Source organism: Pseudopipra pipra, chromosome 8, assembly GCF_036250125.1.
Source record: "Pseudopipra pipra isolate bDixPip1 chromosome 8, bDixPip1.hap1, whole genome shotgun sequence".
In the NCBI taxonomy this organism is placed as follows: Eukaryota; Metazoa; Chordata; class Aves; order Passeriformes; family Pipridae; genus Pseudopipra; species Pseudopipra pipra.
In genome coordinates, this window is record NC_087556.1 from 24,915,477 (window position 1) to 24,941,803 (window position 26,327).

General features: G+C 43.7%; 1 protein-coding gene across 4 annotated transcripts in view; it reads right to left on the reverse strand.

Annotated features, from left to right (window-relative positions):
• SH3PXD2A (SH3 and PX domains 2A) overlaps nt 1–26,327 on the reverse strand; it is a 260,811-nt gene that overhangs the window by 75,884 nt on the left and 158,600 nt on the right. For 2 of the 4 annotated variants that reach the window (XM_064663220.1, XM_064663222.1), the window contains exons 6-7: nt 21,521–21,549; nt 6,728–6,775 (exon numbers count right to left, since the gene is read on the reverse strand). In XM_064663220.1, coding sequence (XP_064519290.1) covers nt 6,728–6,775; nt 21,521–21,549 — 77 coding nt within the window. The remainder of the gene's footprint in view (nt 1–6,727; nt 6,776–21,520; nt 21,550–26,327) is intronic. The other 2 variants (XM_064663221.1, XM_064663224.1) reach the window with 1 other exon arrangement.

Genomic DNA, 26,327 nt, shown 5'->3' on the forward strand with positions numbered 1-26,327 from the left:
GTGCAATAAGATGCTTTCCCCTGTTTCACACTGTTTCCCACACAGTCCTTCATCCAGTGCAAAATGTGGCAGCATTATAATCTTCCTTTGACCTATTTATACAAGTAACACCTACAACCCCTACTTCATTTTAGTCTTCTTTAGATGAATACAAGTTCTTGAAATGGAAACAAAAGCCATCACAGCTTTATGTTTATGCATGTGCACCAGCAGAGAATTCCACGTGCGGAAAAGAAAAATGAGGGACCAAACAGTGGCAAGGGGAGCAGGGGACATGCAGAAAGGTAATTGCTAAACCCACAACCCAAATGCCTTCTTTCCTCTAACCTCCTAGACAGTTTTCATGGGAGTAGAATAAGAAAAAAAAAAAAATCCAAAACACAGCACTGGCTTGGTGGCAGGAACAGTGATGCACGTGTCCCTGCTGGGAACAAGGAGAAGACGAGGCTGGAGTGCAGGCTGGCAAACACCCCACTGGCAGCCACTGAGGCCAAGCCAGGAACCGTGTGCCAGGGGAGTGCCCTTGCCAGGAAACATGGAGAATCTGCACTCCAAATCCACCACAACTCTGGCTTAAAAAAAAACAACCCACAACAAAACCAAAACTAAACAACATAAAAATAAACAAAACCAAACCAACCAACCAACAAAACAAACAAACAAAAAACAACAAAAAAGCATGCCACAACCCACTTACAACAGTCCAGCAAGACAGGTTATATCTGCATATCTGCATACAGATATCTGAAATCCAGCAAGACTTTAAAATGCTCGTTCCTCTGTCCTGCCTTGGATAAGCTACTCACTGCAGGAGGATTTCTTTGTCGCTACAGTGGCTGGAGGAACGTATACAATTCAGAGATTGTTTTAACAGAAGCTTGTTTAAGTGCTACAGGGCTCCTATTAGCACCAAAAAACCAGGGTGATAAATTCCTTGGTCTAGGAAGTAACCAATGTCAAACAAACTTGCTTATTTACAGGTACAGCAGATCATGCCTAGAGGATATCCTTCTTTTGAGGGGTGGGGTCCCTGTGGCTCCCAGAGTGATGCTCATCCAGGATTAGGTACTACACATTGGGGAAGACTTCAGTAACAGAGCAAAGAAAGGAAAAAGAAGAGGAGGAAAGAGGACATAGATCATTCCAGTAATCAAAAGCTTTAAACATTTTCTGGGTAGCCTAGTTTAGGTTGTTACTACATTCCCTTCAGGCACAGTCAGAAGGGTAAAAGACTTTAATCCTCCTCAGCCTTCCATCCCCCACAAGCATCTTTAGACGAATTACTCCTCAATGACACTTAGGATGCCCACAACGTTGCTGGTACACTATGTCAGACTCCAGGCTTGCCCCCAAAAAGGGATTCAAAAGAACAAGACAGGCAACACCACAGGGAGCACAGCACCAATTACACCCACTGCCGTGGGCGCTTCCGCATCCCTCCAATTAGTTCAGGTCTAATTTGTACCACAGGACACAGCGGGCTCAGTGTGAGCACACCAGAGAAGAGGGATGCAGAGTGGAGCAAGTCCCCCAGCAAGCTCACATGCAGGCTGCAATGCTGCCCTGACATGAGAGCCCTACTTTTTTAAAAGCATCTTCAGCCCAGGCAGGAGAAATGGAGAGGATAGGATAAGACTGACGTGCCAGGTAAAGGTCCCCCCTCCTCTCCCTCCAAGAAAGCAGAATTAGTGTTTTGGTTTAGCTTCAACTTGCAAGCCCTCCCCAGAGCAGAGCACAAGACAGATTGCTGGCTGAAATAAGAGTTTGCTTGCCTCTCCATTTCTTTTTGCCTCGAGTCCGTTTCCTGGTTAAAGTCTTGAGGATACCCCTCCTCCTCTCCATAGGGCTCCACTTTACAATCCTCCCGCTCCTCACCTCAGCGAGTCTCTTCCTGGGGCTGAGCAGAAATGTCATCGGAGCTCGTCATGCCCTTCAGAGCTGGCACTATTAAGTGACACAGTGTCCCCCTCACCAGGCAGCGAGGAGGGAGCATCATTCCTCCTGCTGTACTCGGAGACCAGCAACTACTGTGAAAGCCTCTTAAATAAGTGCACACAGTACCCCTTCCAACAACATCATCCTCCTCCTCCTGTGTTGCAACAGCTAAGACCTACGATGGTTTTGCAATAGCCAAAAATTAAAACCACCAACTGGACTCCAAAAATAAAATCATCTGGATATGGAAATCTGAGACTCATGATCTTTGCCAGATTACTCTGTTGTTATCAGGCTATAAACATGTCTGTTCTTTTAATCCATACAGCACACAGGCTTTTATATTGCCCTTTCATGATTATCAATCAAGTGTTTACAGATTGAGACTAAATGAATTAGTACTGGGCTGGTCAGTGGAAGCTCTGCAGAGGCAGCCAAAACCACAGAAACGGTCAGTGAATGCCATAAGGGTGACTCACAGCTGAACAACCAACTGGCAGGTAGTCCAGCTCTTCTGACATGGGCACAACTGAGGACACGTGCAGGGTCTGCACACAGGGGTGTCTGGCAGACATGTCCCCAAGTGTCACGGCATTCCATATGACAGTGTCAGAGCTCTGCACTTTTCCACGCATAGCGAGGAGTAACTGGTAGCTTGGATCTAGAGCTGTGGTTTCTTGTTAAAGCCAGTTCTTGAAGGGCAAACCTTTATGAATCTCTGGAAAACTCCTTTTGGGGAAGGAGGAAGAGAAAAAAAAAATCCCAGAATAGCAGCAAGCCTACTTAAAATCCTCAAATCTGTCTAATTCCTCACAGCAATCATCTGCCCAGCTTCCCCTAAAAACTTTACCTCTTTTCTTTCTTATCAGAAGGACCACATGACTATGATAAATAAACATACTTAAAATTACATGTTTTCCTTGAGCCTCCACCAGTGATTTATCCCAAAGTATTTTAAGATAGAGAGCTTAGATCTGCCTAAAAATTGGGTTAAGTGTCTATTGCACAAAAGATAAAGCAGAGTTTGCCATGTAATGCACACAAGAGTATACAAAAGTTCATGATCTCGCAGGGGTCTTGGAAAAGGAGTTCCTAAAATAACCAATTCCTAGAGTAAGCAGTAGGCTGAGACTGATGAAGCCTGCTACAAATCTCTTTTGGGAACAATATGGATTCAGATCAAAACTGTGTTCCTCAATCTAGGATCTCTTCTATTCAGTGAGGGGTTTTTGTTTTGGTGTTTTGGATTTTTGTCCTTCTAATATTCTTAATGTGCCCTAAGCAGCTGGGGCTTTGACTCATATCCTGGATATTCCTGCACTCCAGCCTATCACTATTCAGCCCCCTTCCCACTTACCAAAATTAAGGATATATTTACACATCTATTATTCCTGGAGGTAAAAGACCACTCACATCTTAGAGCGATAGTAAAGGGGATTCATCTCCAACCATTCCACCAGACAGCTATCCCCCCAGTCCTAGTATTTAACTTCAGAGCTCATCAGCTCTTGGTATAGCAGACCTGAGCCACAAAGCTTTAGAGACAGAGACAAAAGTTCATCACCACCCACAGTTACTACAGAAATTCAGTACAAGTCCAGTCTCAAAGTCTTAGCTATAAAAGAGTCCTGGCAAAAACCCCTTTGCCACATTAGAGAAGAAAATAAATACTTGGGCAAGTCTATCAAATGGGTTATTAATAGACTATCATTTCTGTAATTTCAGAAGCGGGTGACACCCTGCTATTTAACAGAAATGGGGTGGAAAGCAGAAAGGGAATGGTTTTGATCTGACCTTGTAAGTGATTCAGAAGACCCAAAGCCAGAGAAGTTTGGCCTAAAACCTTGTCCAAATCCCAAAGAATGTCCAAGAATAAAACAGGGTTGAGCACTACACACCCAGTGATGACCAGGTCAGCACGCAAATCCTCTAACCCTGGGTTAGCAGCCATGATTAACATACTTTCTCCCTAAGTGAGCATCCATCCTTCCACCTTCCTCAACTCCACAGTGCTCATGTGCTCTGCAAGCCTTTCAGTATATGGGGCAATAGCTTCTTTGCAGAGTAGCCAAAACTCCAGTAGGTCTTATCTTTTTGGGTAAACATGCCAAAATCTGGTCTAGATGGTAACTCCATGAGCTGCATTAACTCCCTCCTGGCCCCCTGCGTTTCTGCTACAAACAATTACAGGGGGCCCACGTCAACAGCATTCATTGCCACCAAGAAAAGAGTATGACCACCATTTACAGCAGCAGAAAATTAACCCAATGCCTGGATTCACTCCCCAGCACAAGACACGTGTAGTATTTTCTAGCACTTGAAGAACCAAGATCTAGGTTTCAAGAGTTTGGGACAAGTAGCAGCTTTAAGGTAGACCGTGGCTTCCAGCACTGGCGTGTGTGTGACGCACAGCTAAAACCAGCAGCAAAACACAGCCCCTAAGGGGAGGGCCTCAGGAATGAGCTTGGCCCATGGTAAATGGCAGGCACACTCTCAAGCAAGTGCTCCAGTTCAGTTCTTTCTTCACAGTCCTCAGCAGCATTTCCAATGAAATCCTGAAAAATTCAGTGCTGACTTTTGCCAATTGGAGACTATTAGTCTCAGGATTTTTATTTTTTATTTTTGATCTGCTAGGTTTTAAAACTGAGCCAAGAAAAATTAGAGGCAGGAGGGTGAAAGTAAGAAGTTGAGTCCTCTTTCCACTCCTTCTTGGAAAGTTGGCTCTCCAAACAGCGATTCCAACCAACTAGGTTACAGGTAGCAACAGTTAAGAATACTCAAGTATTTGCACACAAATCTGTTAAACTGCTTGGAGATTTTCACACAGCTGCCAAACTGAGTCTTCCACCAGGATGAAGTCACCTATATACTCTAGTATTTGCCCTAGTCCTGCTCAGTAGTTCAACACATGGCATGAAGCAGAGTAGCCAAGGAGTTTAACAGCAGTCAGAGTAACCCATATAGTGCCCCACCACAGCACCTCTCTGGATGTGGCTGTATGGCACCCATCTTTTTCCAGAGTAGGAAATTAAACGACTTGCAATTCTCAGTTAGACTCTCCACTTCATGGAGCAGGTTCATGACCTCAGCTAGAGCTTGGGCAGCATGAAACTGTCTCCAAGCCACAGCCTAAAACACATATATGAATCTTTACTACATGGGTAAAGATTATATCCAAATTCAAGCCTGCTTTGCCAGCTTAACACATCAGGGTACAGCCCATGGCAGATCTGTACTGAAGAATAGCTGCTTTGGAAGCTGGGTATTCGTTTGGATGAGAAGCAAACTGAAAGGCCACATGAACTAGAAGAGTGTGGAGAGCTAAGAACCTGCCAAATGTACATAACACTTCTGAGCAGCACAATATATCAACATTCACCTTCTTAAGCACCATGCAATGCAATTTATCACTTATATTTGCACTATCATCACACACAGATTTTTTTTATGCTAAACTAGCAACATGCATTTAGCTAAAAGCAGTCAGCAGAAGGGAAAAAATTCGTATCTATTTAAGATTTTGCTTCCTTGCCCTTCAAGAAAGCTAAAAACTTTGGCATTCAGTTTGCCATTTTATATATAAACACAATGAAACAGCCCCAACAGATGTATTGAGTCAGAGAAACACTACCTCACCCCCCCCCAGCCAGGTAATCTGAAGGGTTATTGTCATTTTTCTTATGGGACACCACTTCTGTCTCCTCCTCAACATGTTTCTCTCCTGCTCAGTCTCGTTCTGTTTCTGTCTCAACTTCCCAGTGGCTCTGGCTCCTGTGACTAAATACTTCAGATATTTCTGCACTTTTATATCCAGCTACCACCCTGAAATTAGACCTATTCTGCTAAGATGAGGCAGAGCACACCCCCCCAAGGTTATATTCAACTTCTGTCAAGGATAGTATTTCTGGAATCATAGCAGTATTACTCACTAAAAACTCCAGGCGAGTAAGCACTCATCTGCTGAGGATGGTGGGATTTTGTTCACATACTTTGAACAGGGCATGAACTTGAATATTTACCAAATGTGGTATGGAAAGCAGCAGGAGCGTTTCCATCTTTCCTTGCCCCAAGACCTATGTGTAGCCTTAACTGACAGGGTGACCAGCCCAGCATCCTGTGCAGGCACAGGGTCTATCTCTTAGTTTTTGCCTTGTATGGGACTACTTCTCCCCAGACCTTGACACCTCATCTAAAAGTTGTTCCCCTGCTCCCTCCTCCTTCCCAGTTCCTTGCACCAAGGAGACTGATGCTCCCTTGAAAATTTTGCAACTTTGTCAGAGTCTCATCTTATTCATGTAACACCCTTTCTACTTACTGTGGAAATGCAAAAGAGCATTTCAGAAGGATAGGGAGCATGTAGTCATGTTTCTCTGCTTTGTCTTGACTCATAAGATTTCTCAGTTTTGCTTCTCTTCTTTTCTCCTCCATCCCACACAGAATAGTGAGAGTACAGCTGTGCAGGTAACTTAGCTGGGGCCAGGGTCAACCCACCACAAGAGGTTGGGTGAAGCTGCCTTGGATTGTGGCTTTGAGTTGGGGAAGGAAAATAAAACACAGCAAACTACTAACCACTGCTAGCAGCAACATCAAGGTGAGGTAGTCACCAGAAAAGCAAAGCTCTTCCTTTTGAGAAATCGTGCATCATGAAAAACCGATTTTTGTGACAAGACAACACATCCTGGTATCCACTGTCAGAGACTCACATTCAAGATAACTCCAAAAAGCACACACAGCTTGAACTACAGAATTCTCTTTTTAATAGCATGCAGAACACCAAGATGCAAGAATTTACCTGGAGTGACGCTCTTTTTTGGAGTCTCAGACAAACTGGACATCCAAACTTGAAATCCAATTATAGGGCAGCCATGAAAACAGAAAGTAATTAGAGACACAAGAAAACAGTCAAAAAACAGTCATATCAGAAAGTCTGAGAGTTAGTAAACACAGTTTTGAAAGATACATTAAGTTTTTCTTAAGAATAGTGTTGGCATGATGGGGACTCAGAGGAAGGTCAAGTCATAAGAACCACCCAGTTAATTTTTATGTTTTAGGGGATTTGCAGAACTTAGGAAACTGATCTGTAGGTGACCCAATTCTGAGATCTCAGAATAGGATATGCCCCGAGCTTATTCCCAATAGGACAGGGAACACATACCAAGAGACAGTTTGACTTATTAAGCCTCAGATCTGCAAAACTATTTAGCTTTGCAGCTGTTAATGATCCCCAAAAGACCAACAGACAACTCGCAGAGACTGAGCTTAGCAAACACATGTAAGTTTCTACAAACATCTTGTTACCCTGGAATAACATTAAGGAAAATAACAATAGACAAATAATGCTCCCTGGAAAAGAGTAAAAGCTCCAATAAAGGTACATTCAAAGTATGACTAGAAGTTCCATCTTTTTAGCAAATGTTTGAGACAGATATTTGGTTAAAGAGAAAGTTAATGGAATTGCTACCAACAAGGTCAAAAGATGTTCCTCCCCCTCTGTGAAACGGGATGTAAACACTTGGCTTGGGATTCTGGAGATAATCCTCTAATGTTAAGTGCTGCTTTTTTTCTTGAATGCACTGGACGCATGTTTTAAAACTTAGCAGGTTTGCCCCCATTTTTTAAGTAAGAACTAGCAAGCATTCCCCTTCTGTGGGATGAGGGAGCAGAAGGGCAGCTGTTACTCTCATATTGCATGGGAGAAGAGATGGAGAAGAGGTGTTTATATGACACTCTAAGACTTTCCTAAATCTGATAAGCAACTCCAAAATGAAATTTGAAAAAAAAAAACCCACAACTTATTTGCAATGAGGAACCCTGATCTGGACCTATCAGTTTAATAACAGAGAAGATGTACCCTTCAATGAGTTGGAGAGAGAGGCAAGCTATACTGGTGGCCTTGTCTATTTGACTTGTTACTGTCTTCTGAACTGCAGAATGTCTCCAAGACAGTCAAACATCAGGAACAGATTTTTAGTACATATATAACTGAGAAATTGCTAGCATGATACAAACCTTAAGAAACAGCTCTCAAACTTTCCCAATGGAAACCAGAAGTCCAAGAAACACATTGCTGCATTTCCTCAGCACTAGGAGAATGGTGAGGTTTTGAAATTCTTTCTTTAGATCAGGGACACAATTTTCATTGTGTAGAACAAAACTGGAAGTCAAATGGATTCAGTATTTTGCTTACTTTACAATAAGTTCTCTATAGTGGCAGCCTTGAGAAAAATTTGAAGTCTTTCAACCACCTAACTCCCAAACTCATGCACTCCACTGTCACAATACACTACAAAAACTGTGGTAAATTACAATAATTTACTTTGGACTACCATTTAAGAAAGAATGAAAAAGGCTCTGCACTGGTAGAGTATAACAGGAAATCATCTGGCAGAGTAACTTATGGTGTAGCTTATGGAGGGAATATACAGCATGTTTCTATTACAGACTTGGGGCACGAACAGAAAAGGGTGTGAAGGAGTTGTTGTCAGCAACTTGTCTATTAGCTTTTGAATAGACTTCCACTGCCTTCGGGAACAGGATTACGAACTTCAGTCAGCTGTCAGATCTTTTTCCAGACAGAAGAACCTGAGTACAGCAGTGATAAATCAAGCAGATGATGTATTGTAGGAGCAACTGGGAAGATGTCAAAGTTTGCCCCCATCCAAGCTGGCAGCAAAAGGCTGAAACACCCAATAATTAAAGACAGAGGTATTAAGCTGCACTTACCACAAGCTTAGGGCTACCCTAGATCTGTCTGCCAAAGAAGAGAGGGAGTTTAAACCTAGATCCTCAGTAGCCATATCTACAGATATCCCATGTGAGATTTCAAAGAACCAAATTCACTATAAAAACCCAACTCTGTTAGCCATTATCAAATAATAATAAAAAAATATTGTAATTTTTTTCTCCTTGTCAAAACTAAGCCAGAATAAAAGGGCAGTATAAATATTAATTGGTAAACAATCCCACAGGTCCACCATGTGGGCTTCTCAGCCCAGGAAGCAGCATAAAAGCAGCAGCACTTCTCAGTTGCCCCAGCCCGACAGCAGCTAGATGTGGATGAGGTTGCTTCTGAAGCAGAAGACAGCCAGCATATTTCAGCTGCTCCTGCACATCTGCTTAGCATTCAACTTCCTTCTTGGGATTTTTTTTTTTTTTATTCCAAGACGTTTAAGCTCTAATTGCTACCAGCTTTTAAGAGTCCCCCCTACAAATAATAAAAATATCAGACATTAGTGATAGATTCCACTTCACAGAGAGCTCAAACGAAGAGCCGCGGCGGGAGCCAGTGTATGGGGAGGAGGTCAAAGGCCCCAGAAGCATGCTGTGCCCAAGCCAACAAAACACAAGCTTTGAATGGCCCCGGGTTTTCCCTTTAGGACAGGGTTTTACTGGAATTCTGCATGGGGCTTGGAACTGGTTTCCAATGGGATTGGTAACGGTAAACGAACAAACCCTCGCTTCCTGCCACTCCTCTCCCCTGTTGCCACACAGCTGAGCACTGGCTGGTCTCAGATGACTTGGAGGTGAGGGGGAATCTCACTATTTAGAAGGGAGGTAAAAGTTGCCTGAGTAAGGCAACGGCATCCCAATTCTGCTTCAGACACCAGTCCCCACAGCCGTTGTTGCCGACTTCAGCTGGAGTCAGAACAAACCCTTTCAATCGGAATTATTTTTAAAAGCTCAAAAGAAACATGGATCCATAAATTACTGCTAAGCCACAGGGCCAAGGCAGTTGTGATGTGCACAGAGGAGGCTTTCCTGTGGAGCCACACTGCACAGAAATAGCAGCAGAGCAGGCGTGTCACTGGAAGCAGCTGCTGAACCCCCACCCCATCGCTTCCAAGCTGCCAACACAGAGTTGGGCAAGCCCCAGATAGATCGACTGAGTTCCTCAGGTGTGAAAGAAAAGGAAGAAGTTGGAAGAGCAAAAAAGCTTTAAAGACAAAATTTAGTTGGTTGCTGTGGTGAACATGAAACAGATTATTTTAGATTTCACCAGAAGCTTTTCTGCTGCCAGTGAGACTGGTTTGTTTGCTGCTCCTCCCACCACTGGCAAGAGCACAGGCGCCAGACTGCTGGGGACTAATGCTTTATGCTTGTGATACAGCCCCACTCATCTCATTTTAGCAGCAGACTATTTGTCTTGTGTGCAGTTAGAGCAGAATGAGCTTCCAGAAAAACGTACAAAATCTGAAGCCAGTCTACAGTCAAATGCATGAGCTCAATGCTACCGAAATCCAGGAGATGCCACATTCATGGTTCATATCAGCATTGCACATCCAGCTGGGTTCCTGCTCCAGCAGGTGCAGAGAAACTCCTCCACAGGCATTTTAGCAGCAGCTACTGATGCAGGTTCCCTTTTGTTAATAAACTGCCTAAAATGTTTAGTTCAATGTTGAGTCCAGGATCCATTATTTAATACTGCTGTCAAGGCCAGAAGGGACACTCTCCTAAAGATTCACAGGTTGAATGCTGCTGGGGCTATAAGGGACCTTTATAACAATTTTTTTTTAAACTAATGTCTGTATGGCTGTCCAGCCTGTTAAGCTACATATTTTCCAACACTTCTGCAGTAATTCCAGGGAATGGGATCATACTAATCATGTGTCTCAGTGTGATTGTAGTTCTGGCTGTGTAGTCCTTGCCCCAAATGATTTCTTTGCATAGTTGAGAAGTTAGCTTGGGCCAAAGACAGGTCCCAACAAGTGATCTGGATGTGGCTACCTTGCTTTGGAGGGCAAAGAATTTAATTACACAGGTATGACCTGTTCCATAGAAGTTGCCTTCCATAGGAGATAACATTCCTAAGTCCATTTAATTAATAAAACTCTTTTGTTCTCATGAAGGTAGCTCTACCTTAAACATCAGCTGGGAATACTAAAATCTCCCAGCTCTTAAGGTGCACCTTAAATTACCGTGAAAACAATTATAAGAACAAGTGACCATGCTGAAGAGATGCTGACATCTGAGAGACTGCAGCTTTCCAACAGTGATCAATTCTGTAGGTCATTAGTCCTCTCCATGAGAAGGTACTACTGGCTCTGTTACCACCACAAGTGGTGAGCACTGCTGACTGTTTTGCAGGTTTATTTTCCTGACTTCTATACTTCCTGGTTTAATTAGAAGGTTGAAAAGAAGTCTGGAAAAAAAAAAAAAGAAAAAGGCAATATAATCAGTGATTCTTCTTTATTTCTCCCCTGGAGCTAGGGGAAATAAATGCTGCTTCTGAAAAATGAGGGTGCCCTCATCCCAACAGTGGTATTTGGTAAGTCAGCAAGCAGCAGGCTGACCATGCTGTTCCTTAGAAGTGTCCACTTCCCAGAATTGGCCTAGAGCCATGCTTGCTGCAATGTTCATGATGTATGGTGGAACAGAAAACAGAAATTAAGCCTGTATTTCAATCTACATTTTGGAAGACAAGCCTGCTAAAGAGTTAGTATAAATGAAGCACCGTGTTGTCCTGGGAGCTCAGGTGGGACATCTTACTGCCCCAAGCAGGTAAGGAACTGCAGAGAGCCAAGCTCAGTCTACTCAATACAGAGCTTCTTGCTGGGATTTTGCTTCCAACAACATCCTCCTCCTCCTCCTGAAAAGGTGAGGCTGGCCATCTGTACAACCAAGAGCAGAAAGCTCAGTGAGGAACCCTAAAACTGTGTGTTCACCCATACCCTTGTGAGCCATTTCCAAAACCTTCACCCCCCAGGCCCATTGACCATCCTCCATCAGCCTGCTATGGGTTTCTCTCCCCCAGCCCCTCCCCCTTCAGCTGGGGCTTGACACTTTGGTTAAATGGGAAGGCAGTAAGATGCAATAGTACTAGACTAGGAGAGGGAGAGAGCAATACTTGGTGTTGCTAACCTACCCCAGGAACAGAAGTACTTTTACCAGAGAATTACTCTGATACAGAGTCTACACATAGCTTTGCAACATGGCTGTAAAACAGCCTGGAAAGAAGAAAAATGCAGATGAGCCTTCATCTGAACTGGAACCATTTTCACACATTCTTGGCTCACACAATTAACTCATTCAATTAGGCAGAGAACAACAGACAGTCAGAAAAATGGGAGGATGGTACAGAAAGGTTGTGAGTGTTTTCATCTATCTCAAGCACTACTGCTCAGGGCACCCTACTGAACTGCACCATTGATGTTTCTCCCTCCAGGCTCCAAAAAGACCTAAACAAAAACAACGCTTGTGCCCAGTGCCTGACCCAGGGTGTGCCTGGTCAGCCATTACACTTCTTAGGTACCACAGTGACAGATTTATTTGCTACTCTAATTGCTGGGCAAGCAGCAGTCACCCCTGTCCCTCACCAGGACAGCTTAAATAAGCTTTTCATGGGATGCTGATGCATCACGTTTAAAGCAAATGTTTTAAGACAGTCTTTGGAGAAATACAGATATATTAATTTTTCCCCCACTAGGAGACTGCATTTTAAAGTAAACCTCTCATCCTTGCAGAGGTATCTCCTCCTCTATACACTTGAAGCTGAACATCACCTCCACTCCCCATGCCATCTGTTTAAGAGGGCTATATCTTGAAAAAATATTTGACTAGTAGATTATCAAACATGCAAATCCAGCTAAAGTGCCTGAGTAAGAGGATTGGCAGCAGGCTTTAAATAAGGCCTTTAATTTTAGTCTTATTCATCAAGTTCAGCCCCATCATGAACAGCCTGTGCAGGGCTTGTGCTTGGGAAGAGGCACTGCCTTTGTGCGGGGGGCTGAAGGGAGATGTGCTGAGCTGCAACGACAGCCAGCACCTTCCTCTCTCCCTGGCAGAAGTGGCCACCCCAGGAGTTGCTGTGGCTCCTTGCCTCCCCAGCACCACACTGCAGACCAAACTCAGACCACGTCCACTTGCCACGTAGCCTGGCGTACACTAGACCCACACATGCTTCTTGGAAAATGTTCACATCTGGCCTTCACGTGACTAGAGCATGCCTCAGAAATTCATCATCTGGATAACTCACTCCTGCAGGGGAGAAATCCACAACCAGAGAGCCCTTTCCTGAGCTGGAACAGAGCAGTGGGGCCAGAGGATTTTGTGCTTGACAAACTGCACAGTGACACGCTCACCAGCTGCATTTCATAGCCTCATACAGTCCTTCATCCTTTCTAAAAGTACAAACGCAAAGAAAACTTAGTCCCAATTTTCCACTCTGCTTACTTTTTCAAAAGCCCATTTTAATCCCATTTGCAGACCCTGAAGTATCCAGGACTGTTTAGCTTTTGTTCTGGCAGCCATAGCTCATATTAACTCTTTCCACATGGCAAGTGAGGACTTTCCCACATGATCACTGTGGTACAGCCCCTGCACATACAGTTTTGTAGCAGTTCCAAGTTTGGCTGGGAAGTGCCTAGAATATCTGAATGTTAATCCACATCTACAGCTGTACAAACTGAGAGCATCATCCCTCTGAGGAAAAAAACCAGCTTCCAGCACTGCCAAGGAAGAGGGCAGAGAAGCCCCTAACACTGCACTTGAAAATTCACAGGTACATACACTTGCTGGGATTCAGGTGTGGCTCAAAAAAAAAAAAAAAAAAAAAGGAGCAAGGGTCAAATTCCAACTGTGAAGCAGTCACACTGCCAAGCACAGAACACGTATGGCAGCATTGGCATGTCCAGGCAGAAAGGCCAATAATCGATGCATACGTTATAATTCCTGCTGAATACCTCTGTAAGTAAAGCTTCCAGTCCTCTTGGGTTAGGTGAACCATTCCATCCACAGCGGATTGGAGAAGATTTTTCCTGTCATGCAGCCTGGACACAGGCCAGGCAGGTGAAAGGCCACACACAAAGCTGGAGGCACTTAGGGAGAGCTGTTTTAGGGGTGAGTGCTCTCAATAGCCTAAGGACATACAACCTACACCGAGGTTTCCTACTCATGAGAGAGACTCAAGTGCTCCTCTGCCTGAGACTAAGTTACCCAAAATGCCCAAGGAAGGTCTGCTCCTCTCAGCCAGTCAGACCCATCTGTGCTGCATATGGATTCCTGCAGTGGCAGAGGATCATCACCCTCCACTACAGCTCCCAAGTGCATTTCTCACCTGCCTTATCTAGGGTGCCAAAACCAAAGGACCAGTACTCTCTGTGCAAGAGAGGAAAAACCCACGCAGGCAGCACTAATACCATCTGCCACCAACAGACAGAAGTGGGAGGCAGAAAGGGAGCAGATTGAGAACAGAGAGCTCCTTACAAGCAAGCAAAATGCCAATATATCCTCTAAGGTACCACGCGCTTTTTCAGCGCTCAGCTTGGAGGCTCTCCGAGGCATTTGCAGGGTGCATGCTGTTCTGCCATGGCTGTGCTTAAGCCACACCTCATATTTGCAGGCCTCCCCTGCCTGCCCAGACTCCCTGCTCTCTCTCCTAGAGACAGGGTTCTCTGCATCATCAGTGCTGAACTGGGAACAGCAAAGAACACAAACACATTCCTTTCCCTAATCCTGTACCCTGTCCCCACTCTTCAGTTTAAAAGTCAAGGAGCAAAACAAAAAACCCACACAACACACAAACAACTCTTTCTCTCTTATCCCATCTTCCTCCCACCCAGGCATATAGGCCACCCAGAAGATGACAGTGATCCTATACATCTAATGGGCCACATCTTGTTAGCAGAAAACTGAAGCAGCACAGAATAAAGTCTCCTATCTGCTCTTCTCTTCAGTAGCCTCAGGCAGAAGTCCAAAGCATTTCAGTTTAAGCAGTGACTTTAAAAATATGGTGTACAAGGAGAAGTGTGAGATCAGCTTCCTCCTGCCAGAATACCACAGGCTGGATTTAGAGCGTGGGATTGGAGTGGACAGCTTCACATCTTGACTGAAGATGCAGAATTGGGTCACACACACAGATGCTGCAAGGAGATGAAATCTGCCTGACTTAGCGGCAGCTCTTCCTCAAATCCTGCTCTCTGCCAGTGCACCTGAGCATAGAGCAATAGTCCTGCTTTGGGAAAAAAAGAAAACCACAGAATGGATGTTTCTCTAATTATATGAAGAACTTGTTAAGAAAAGATTTAGAGGCTTGTTAGAAAATCAGAACAGAAAATTAGCTGTTTGGGGAATTACTATATCAAGGAAAAGCCAATAAAATGACCAGAAGTTTAGCAAATTCACTACCTGAGAAAGAATAATTCTCTGTCATGAGAAAAGGAAGCTCTGTCATCAAGGACTGAACTCAAGATGCACATTGAGATCGTTAACTACTAATGTCTTCCAGAACCAGGCCCAAGATGTATATCCACAGTAATTAAATGCTAAGGTTTGTTTGGTCCTTGGTTGCTATGCCTCTGGCTATTCTATCCTTCTTTTATTACTAAATCCTTTATCTTCCTGTTAAAAAAAAAAAAGCAAAAGCTATGTGAGAACCAAAATGTTCTGCCAGAATCTGCTGTTTTTAAATTCCATGCAGTAATTAGTACGTACAGCCAAGAAGGTTAATCGTATGATGAGAGAACAGATCCTGATTTCTGATCAAGAGCAATCTTGTCAGTACATGCTTGTGAAGTTATAAAATAGTGGCTGGCAAACTACCTCATCCAGCTATCCTCATCAACAGGCTAAATGGCATCAAGGAGCCAGTCCACCATCACTGTTTCTGCCATAATTGTAGAAAGCAATGTAAGAAGCACAGTACACACATGTGATTCATCAGGACACAAACAAGAGCACGTGCCTTGTCTACAGGGATCATGTCATACCACAGATTTCTTACAAGGATTAAGACACCAAGACCAAGCTACAGGGTTTAAGATGTTCCTGGGACCTTGCCATGGACTTAGACAGACTTAGATTCTCATTCACCACCTTAAAAAAAAAAAGGGGGGGGATAAAAAAAATTGACCTTCCAAGCAAAAGCTTTCACTTCAGATGGAGTATAGGGAGACAGACTTCAGAGACAAACACCAGGAGAGCAGAATGACTCAAAGTAACATTTGAGTTAAAAATCACATTTTAGCTTTGTTGCTATCACTGGGGCTCAGATTCACTAATCAATAGCCAACTGTCTGCTTCATTACTCAGGCACCCTATGCAGGTAGCCCCAAGACATCTGCTACAGTCACCACCCTGACAGAAGATACATTGCCTCATGCTGGGATTTACCATGTTAGTTAATTGGATTTTTCAGCCTCTTTAGTAACACGTTCTCAGATTTGGCCCCTTTGAGAACCCGTTTAAAAGGCTTAGAGTTCTTCTGACTGAGAAGATAGAACTGAGACAGATTTCACAGTCAACTGAGTAAGTTAAGGCAGTTAGCCCACAGTTCTAATATTAAAAGGGTTGCCACCACTCCAGATGACATCCCATCAATATCGCAACAACCTTAAGGCAAAGGAAAGGCAACACTGCATCTCTGAGAGAGAGGTCCTTCCTTCTCCCTCCATGCAGCCATCTCCCACAAATATTATAAAATACCTGCCAGGCCTGGAGGCCACACATTCCCTTCTCTCCCTGTGCCCATAGATAGCTACACAGGCCTGCCACAGGCCCATGAAGCTGGCAGGCAGCTCCACACTCAGTTGCATCAACCAAGCTTTGCCCCAAGGGTCCTCAGTCCTGCAATAGGTAAAGACAGTTCCAGCCATACAGCCCTACCAATCCAGCTAGTGGCTCACACATTTGTGACCCTGTTGAATGATTAAGCACAGAAGGGCTAGCACACACTATTCCTTTTCTCTGTGTCATCTTAAAGGAGGCAGTTCAAACTAAGTTAAGAAAATAAAGCTCATTTATAAAAAAAACAAAAAAGCGAGACTTGCCATGAAGCTGTAAGTGCAAGCTAGGCACATGCAATGTGACAGGACCAGAAAGGTTAAGCTGTGAAGTAATGAGCATAGCTCAGCTTGTAAAGGCAGAAAAAGCCAAAAGTTGAGCCATTTCCCTCTGTAATTACAAAGGAAGAAGAAAAAAGTATCCCTAATAACAAAGTAGCATAAGGCAACTCCCCGAGGCTGACAGAATACACATCCTCAGCAAGAGAGTGAGGAAGATGGTTTTCCTAGTAAAGAAGAAACAACTTTTGACATCAGCTCCACCCATAATCCCAAAGCAGCATCCCACAAAGTGATCAGCCACAAGGGCCCGTGGTGTTGTTACCATGATCTGCTTGTTTCTCACTTGAGGCCCTGCTTCTGTCAGTGCTGCAACTCTCTCAACTCTACTTAGTAATTTCCCCATTGAGGGAAAAGAGAGCATTACAGATGTTTCTATAAAAAGTTCATGAAGTAGCTTCCAACAGACTCTGAAGTTTTTATTTACTTGCCAGTGGATACATCCTTCCTAGTTTTAGATTACAGGAGGGAAAGAAAGCAGTGATTGTTGTCTGTGTGTAGCCATAATCTTACTAGCCCAAAAATTGGACATGGGAACCCAGATGGTTCACTCGTGCAGGGAAGTCTCATCAGCATCCTCACTGAGGTAACATTGGCTTGGACCAAGTTGTTAAGTTAATATTCTAAGTGCTCAATTACAGGGGCTGTTTAAAGAGACTTCAGCTGTCTGAGTCAGCCAAAGCTCAGCCAACTTGACACAGACAGGAACTGAACAACGAGGGAAAGGAGACATTGCATACTGAAGGAGCCATAACTTCTATTTTTTTAAAGACTTATTCCTCCTCAGCTGGAGGAGCATCCTACCACATCGCAACAAGGTGCCAGAGAAAGCTGCTGAGCAGTGGCTTGAAGCCAGCTGTGCCCCCAGCAGCAAGCTGGGCTGTCAGCAGTGGGGATTTCGTTATGATTTCAGAAGCACAGCCAGCTGTGCTTCTGCTAGTGCACACTCAAAGTAGTAAGCACAAGGACTTGGTCACTTACCAGGCAGGTGACAAGGATCCACACCATTGCTTTGAAAGCCACGGTGAGGTAGCATCTCTCTTGCTGGGTCTGACCCCACAGTTAGCAAAGTGAATCCTCTCAATAGTTGAGAAGCACTGAGACTCAGTGCAGAAAAGTTGTAAAGCCCATACTGACTCCCCATTGCCACCAAACACCAGGTCCCGGATGTTTGCTTCAGCTTCATGACTGGGAAGTGACAGCTTCGGTATGAAATCAGCCAAGAAAAATTCTCAGCAAGGCAAGAGGGCAAGATGATCTTAACTCCAGGAGTTTGTAGCTTGCTCTAGCCAGCAAGGCATATGTGGGGGACAAAATGACATCTTTGGGAATAAACATACTCCAATTAGTTTTACAACCCACACCAGGATTAGCAGATATCTCAAGGGTTAATTAGTCCACCATGCACAGATGGTAGCTGGTAGGGTTTGCAGAGTGGATTAACCTAATTTGTGGTTTGTAATGTACCATGCAAATATCCATTATTAGACTTGCAGCAATTCTACCCTTATTTTGATTTGAGGACAGAAAAACCACACAATGGATGCCGGCATAGAATAATGTCTATTTTGAGTGACAAATGAGTAGCTGTTCACTTGGCTTATGGGATCAACAAATTGGAGTCTGAAAAGTAATACCTTCTGGTTTTACTACAGAGGGTCTTTGGATGGACCAAGATGAGACCACTTCTTATGAGCATACAGAATATGCCCATGGTAACCACTCCTCAGTGGTTGTGCTGAGGGCTCTTCAGCACTGACAGATGGTCACAGAGCAACAATTCAATTGCCTGGAAACATGAAAGGAGCTTTTGGAAGCATCTCCACAGCACGTCAAATAAAGCCCCACAGGTTTAAGGTCTCAGCACATCAACACATACTGCAATTCGGGCCACCACAAACGCCCGTGATTTCAGAGCCTCAGTTGCTTCCATTGAAGCTCCAGGCCTTCAAGCTGACTGCAGGTTAAAGCATTTATGATTAGATCACATCCAAGCAAAGGGCTGTGTGTTTACATAGCACTTTGCACAAGAGGAAGCCTGGTTCAGGGCTGGCACGCAAAGATGCCCCAGATCAGCGCAAGACCCCCTTTTGTTTAGCTAAGGATGTGCCATGCTGTTGCATTTGGTTCAGGAGGTCTCAAATGTTTACAACCAGTATTAGCTGCAGCGATAAATGTTTCCATAACTCCTGTTAAACTCTGAACTTATCCAGTTTCTCCCTTCTCTAAGGGGCAAGCACAGGACTAGCTAGACACTCACTCTGGCAAGGCAGAGGTCAGGGTAGAGGTGACGCTGGCTGTTAGAGGCATTCTCCACATGTTTCTGCAATTGGCCATGCTCGTGTCGTGCCTGCACATGCCTGAGACACAGCAGCTGTGGGATTCCTGCTGGACAGTGTGGGACAGCTGTGCTCACACCCAAAATCCTCCTTCCAGCACATCTTTGGTCAAGACAGAAGATGTGTTCACAGGTCCCATTTGTTGCTTGCATTTAAAAGTGCAGATTTGTCTTTCACTTAAAGATGGAGTAGCGTCTGCACCTACAGAGGAAACTACATTTCAAAGCTAATTTTTGTCTTAAAAGACCCTCACAGCAATCCTGAAAATCTGTGCTTATTTACCTCATCACTTGTTCAAGTGTCATAAAGCTGGTCTTTGTTAGAGGCTGTAATTGCCAACTCCCTTGGCATATTCTTTTGCTCATTGTGTACACACTCCCACAGTATCCAGCTCCAAACAGAAGGAAGCATTCCTCTGCCACTCTAAAATCAAGCAAGAAGATGGCCAAGAACAGAGTCCCTTTATGCAGTTCACTTTGTTCAAAGAGCTGCTTTGCATTCCTCTTTGTACAGGGTAAGTGGAGAAAAAGCATCCCTAAGCCCCACTTTTTCCAAGCCTTAGCTGTGCAAGCAGCCCAGCACCAAGAAGCAGAGAAGAGGAAACAGTCCCAGAAGGAGATATGGCAAAGGAGGGAGGCTGACCAGACTGTCCCTCACAGGGATAGACGAACGTGTCACTTGGGATGCTCAGGTCAGGGGGCCAAAGAGTCCAGCATCCACAAATGGCATCTCAGCTACACTGACTCAACTTAATTGCTCTTTTCACAGTGTCGTGGCAAATCATCTCCAACTTGCCGCCAGAGCCACAGGAATGGAAATGCAGAAGTTTCCTTCCACTCCCCAAGCAGTTCCTTGCATCTCTTGCACATGAGTTGCAATACTCTTTCATGTCAACTGGTGCAATGAGCTCAAAGCTCTCCTGGTCTCCTAATGCTGTTCTCGTCAGTGCTAAATCAGGTTGTCCCAGAGACTTCAGCAATGTTTTTCAATGGGCTTTACATGGCCCAAAAGCCACCAGTGCTCAGGATGTGGCACTGAGCCAGGAACTCCCACCCTCAGCTCTGCCTTCCACCAAGTTACTTGGACCTTTGCATTTATGGTCAACCTCTTTGGAGAAAGCACTGCTGCTTAATTCATAGGCTGTTGTAAAAACACACTTTTACATTACATTTAGGAGGTCCTAGAAGTGCAACCCAGATAGAAGTTTTTTAGAAGATTAGGAAGACAAAGCATGCCCTAGTTTATTGTGTTGGACCAGCACCTTGTACCACACTTGCCTCTTCATTACAACAACCCATTGCAGGGCCATTCAGGGAAAGGAACTAAAAGTATTGGCCTGCAAAGGAAACTGCCATTTGATGCAGAGGCCATCAGGGTTAACTAAAAGCTTCACTTAAGTGTATCACTTAGCTTATTACAGGATGACAGCTTAAAAGCCCTAATAATTAACCAACAAATCAATCTATGCAGTGATCTTCATTGCAGTCCAGTGCATTACATTCATCTTCCCTTCCTTCCCAGAGACTAAGCCAGTGCAGTGTTTCTTTATCATCTTAAAAAGCAAGAATCAAAAAATCCTCCCCTCCCCTGCACACATGTCAGAGTTTTCCAGGAGTTGCTGTTGGTTTGAAAGGCCTCTCCCTGAATGCAATTTGGAGCATCCAAGATTCCAAACAAAGTCAATGAGAGTTGCAGGTGCTCAATGCTGCTTGGAGAAAAAAAATTAAAAACCAAAAAAATAGAAAGCCCTGACACATCCAGCTCAGAGCAGCCAAACCCAGAGGCCCATAATTACACGTCCCTATTGAAAACACATCTGTAAAAATCACTAAGAGCTACATGGGAAGGGGAAAAATTAGATTTATATAGTTTCAAATCAGAGTTTCATAGGACATTTCAATCCAGGATTTTAAAAACAAAACACTGAGCTAGAGCCTTTGAGGCAACCCAAATCCAGGCATAGACACTGAGAACATTTTGCATCAGAAGCCTCACCAGAGCCTCTTGGAAAAGCAAAATAAAAGATTCAAACCAGAACAGAAAAGGATTCCCTTCCCCTCCAGAAAAGAACCCCAACTCTGAGTCTGCATTTTGACCATTTGTAATGAAAGAGAAAGAAATTTAATATGATTATCCTTTCAGATTTGAGACAGCTATATAAATACAACCAGAGAAGAGCAGTCATTTTAACTGCAATACTATATAAGGTGGATTTCTTCTCTCCAGCAAAAGAAAAAAACCTGATGCTTATCTCCAGCAGGATTCAGTAATAAAAAGTTAAACTGCTATACAATTTCATGCCACACAAAATAAATGGAAGGTTTAACACGGGAAAGCAGGGGGCAAGGTCTTCTCTATAATCATGCAGTACATATATATTAAAAAAAAAAAAAAAAAAGGCTGGTGTCTTACCTGATTTTCTCTTTGAAGATCCATAGTCCCTGAAAAAAAGGCAACAACAAATAGACATGGTTAGAGCTGGAAACGGTTGTGAGAGAATGGGTACCTCCCAAATTTCCACCCATATGCTCAAGGGCTCATCCTGCGCCCTCCCTCCCTTAAAGCGGAGGTGAGGGCTGCCGGGCATGGGCAGGCGGGGGCCGGGGGCGTCCCGGGCAGCACCGACCCATCAGCAGCAGCAGCTGGGGCTGCTGCAGCACCGGGGGCTCGGGAGCATGTGATCAGCCAGGCAGAGCGAACCATCCGCAACCAGCAAGGCAGGGGAGAAGGGTGTCATTTTTTCCCCTTTAAATTGTGCTATTAAATGCACAGCTACTGAATTAACCCTTAACGTTCCCCCGGAGAGCAACGGGAATATGAACTGATTGCTGCAGGGATGCGGCTGCTCCAGGCTGAGCTGCCGTGGCTGCCAGTTCTGGCGTTTCAGAGGCTAATTAATTTGTGAATAACTTCCAGACCTCCTCTAGTTATCTCTGACAAGCACTTGGAAAGCACAAGGGGAAAACAAAAAAACCCAAAAACCAAAAAACCACAATCAAACCCCAAACTTTGTCCTTCTTTCTCGCACAATAGAAAATGCACCCTTACTTTTCTGTAGTGATTTAAAAAGGGTGCTGGCACCTCTGCTCATGCAGAACAGCTGAAATCCCAGACAGCTGCTACAGAAGGAAAGAAATCACAGAAAGAAGCTGGGAGAACTGATTCAGGATAAGCAGAACCGAGGACAAAAATACTTGACTATGGCTGTCCTTCTTTGCGGAGCTCTCTGGAGCCTCTCAGACCTGGCTCTGACATGGTCTGCACAGGCAGGAGCCTGGGCAGTGACAGCCCGGGCAGAGACAGCATCGCTGTGCAGGCACAGTGCCTGTGGCACCATCACACCCTGTGCCCAGCGGTGTTAATGTCAGAAGAATCACCCGATGGACCCACTGTAGAGGCAGGTTGTCTTCGCAGAAACCCCACCAGAGGGACAGGCAGTAGCCTCTATATTTTGAGTCACCAGTCTGTTGGGTGTGGGTTTTTGTCCCTTGCAGCATGCTCTGTACTCCAGAGAATCAGAGAAAAGTTATCCCAAACTATTTATTTAAAGAGAGTTTGGGGGACCAGCTGAAGAAACAACACATGTCTTGAGGGCAGAGGTATGTCTACCCATAAATTCTATTTCTCCCAGAACTTTGTATGCATCCCATGCCTTACATATCTAGCTAGGATTTGCTTTGAGTGAGTAATAACTACTTGGGAGGTTTTTGCAGCCTCTTTTAATTTCCCAGTGTCATTTCTACTTCAATTAAACAGTTGTTTTCACAATCATGTCTGCAGTTGTATGTGATGTGAAGATGCTACTGCTCATGAATAACTCGCTTCTTCTACAGAAGTGATATCATATGCAAATATAACTCCTGCTATTTGGTGCCCGAAACAGAGATCTCTCAGAACAAGGCAGGGAAGGCACAACATACTCTACCCTAGCTAGGCTCCCACGCCAGCCCGGAGCTTTGTGGAGCTGTCAGTACAGTTCTCTTGGCATGTGAAAGTCTGTGTTTGGTCCTGCTCTGAACTGCCTCTCTTTAACAGCGATAAATGGTGAGAAGGTCAAACCCTGCTGAGATCCACACATATAATTTAGTTTAACCTAGTATCTCTCTCCATTGTGCACATGCTTGATGATCACCTCAATCCCTCCCACCTGTCTCGGCTTTTTGCAGTGAAGCTCCTGGACCTCCTCAGGATTATGGCTTGGAGCTGGGATTTCCCTCTGCAGCATGTTGGGTCCCCACCTCCCTCTGTGCCATGCAAAAAAGCTGCAAAGATTAGGACCTCTGAGGACCCTGGGAGGATGGTGTAGCTGTGTGCCATCCCTAGAGGAGAAACACAACCTCCTTCCAGTCTTTGCCAGAAGGTCCTCAGCAAACATTTCCAGGGCAATCTCCAGCCAGCCAGCCATGCTGGGGACACCCCACAAGCACACTAAGAGAGGTCAGAGCATGCACAGAAGGGTGAAGACAAGCAACATTAGAGAGACACAAAAGAGCCTTCAGCCTGGTCAAAGTTACCAAAGAAAACTCAGCTCCTTTTGCCCCTCTAAAAAAAAATCATCCAATTCACACAATTAGAAATGGGGTAATGATGGACTAATATGGTTAATAAACAACTAAAACTTGATAAAGCTGTTGTTGAATGTCTTTGTCCACCAGATCAGGTCACAGTTTGTACCTGAGTTCAGAAATAGTAGTAGTAGATGATTTAACTGTGCTCTCACAGTACAACAGTACTAATCTCTAGCTGGTTTTAGGGCTTTTGTGAGTGACTGCAGTAAGGTTTTAAATGAGGTTTGTTCTTTTAATTCTAAAGTATGGTTCATCCACACATTTTAAAGAAGGTAGAAATTAAGAAAACAACAAAAGTTTGAACCTTTTTTTTCTTTCTACATGCAGATCATGGGATGACAAGATATATTACTCCATAAAAAAACTTTTGAATTATTTTTTTCCTGTTCAATTCCTCACCTGTCTGGCATTTCTTCCACAGCAAAAGCATATAATTTATGGAAGTGTACTTGCCCTTTGGTTTCCTCACACATACCCTGCAGCAGGCTGACATGTTCCACATCACACCACTACACAAGCACAGAGCACTGTCCTCAATACGATGCAGCAAATCACATTTCTGGTCAACAGCAAACCTGGTGCCAACAGATGCAGTAACTGCTCATGCAGACCAGGAGCTCTGGTCCAGCAAACCCCATCATTGCTTCTTTCATGGCTTGTGCATGGTTAAAACAAAGCTTTAAGTTGGTTTGAAGGGGGAAAAAGCCCCCTACTGTCACTGCAAAATGCACAGCTGAGCAATTTAGGGGCAGCTACAAGAGGATGCAGAAGCAAGTAGCTCTCAGTGATGTCCCTTTGAGATCAGCGGGGTAACTACCATCATCAGAGGATCCAGAGTGCAGTCAAATTCTTGATGGCAACGGAACCTTCAAATTCTAGTCTTAGTTCTAGTCTTAAGCATAAGACCATTCTTACAGAAAAAATTAAATTATCATTATAAAATAGTTATTTGAATCACAGCCCCCCCCACTCATGAATCTTAATGAAAAAAAAAAAAAAAAAGAAAACCCAATCAACCTACTGAGCAAGTTTTCATCTTTTCATTTATTCTTTCTGTAAGTTTTAAAGTCAACTTTTATGGATTCTGATTCTGGAGTTCCTGAAGTCCAGGTTCCCCATGTCTCCCTGTCTTGTCACTTTTTTATACATCCACATTTCACTCATAAAGTCAGGACAAAGCCTCATCAAATAAAATGGAGCTTGAAATAAAATCTTCATCTCCCTAGTGAAACTCTGAAATCTAAAACTTGTTCCTCCCAGGAAGGACAGAAAAAAAAAAGTCACAGCTGAAATAGAAAGAAAAGCAGGTATAGCAAATAATCATGCTGGCTGTGTAAAGTGTTCTTTGTGTATATACTATTCTCCTCTTTGCTGCTAATGAAAAAGCCTGTGCTGCTGCTTTGCAATAGCAGCAGCAAGGAGCCCTGCCTGACTCCATGTTTATTTTTTTTTATGTTTTACTATCCTGCATATGATTCATTGATGTATTTTCCTTCTCCCAAGTGATGATATATAAGGTGAATACCTCTCAGCCTCACTGTTTCAGTGAAGCATTAGTATAAAGCTGAAGTATTGGTTTAGGTCTCCAAAACAATAAAGGAAATTATTTAATGGTTTCTCTTAACTGTAATAATTTCCAAGTAAAACTTGCAGTCCCAAGACTGCACCTGGCACACTGCTAGCCCTTAGATCAGACAAGAAATGTGGCCTTGCAGAAGAAAAACCCTTCCAAGGAAAGATAAAATGAATGTCACATCTGCAGCTACATAGGGAAGTTCACTTTTTCTTCAGCTCTTGCTCTTTTTATCTTTTCATCTTTATACACGCACATATTTCCATTCTTCTTCCATTTCTAGATGAGAACAGACACCACCATCCTATTTCACTGCCAGCCATAGCTATAAGAATAGCAGTGAAACCAGCGGGTGGAACTAAAAATAGCTCTGGCAGGTCCCTTCCTCATTAGCGAGGATCACTCCATACTGAACGCCTTTCACAAAAATAGCATATTTCTAGCCTCTTTTGTATTAGAATATAGTAATTCTGTTTAAAATCTTCCTGTGGGGCACCACCTTTAGCTGACACTGAACCTCATTACTGGCAAGGAAAATATTTCCCGCTCCTAACAATATTAAAATATCACTGCTGCCAAGCACATCACACAAGCTGGACACACTTTGATTTAATGACACAAAAGAGGGAAGCTGGATCTCCTTTCTCATCAGCATTACCCCAGGATAGCATTACTAATTTGAAATCTAGCAATGAATGTGAAAGGAAGACGGTGAGCATTGTGATAGAGCTGATTGTCTTGTTATCACACTAAGCTATCCACAGTCAGTCTGGAAATTTCTGAAACATAGAAGTATCTTATGCCATTGAATTTATATGTCACTTTCAATCTAATTTAAATATGAAATTTATATTAACGATGTTATGGAAAAGTTTTATGGCATGTCTTTTCTTTAAGGACTGACTTTGGGGCTGTATTCAGTGAGAGTTAATAAACATTGATGTGTGCATGTATGTGTTTCCATCTATCTAAATACATACATATATACACAAACAAGCAGTGGCCCAATTGGAAAGTTGTTTAAAAATGACGAGTATCCTGACATTTGTTCAATAGAGCCTAAGAAATGTTCCAAGCG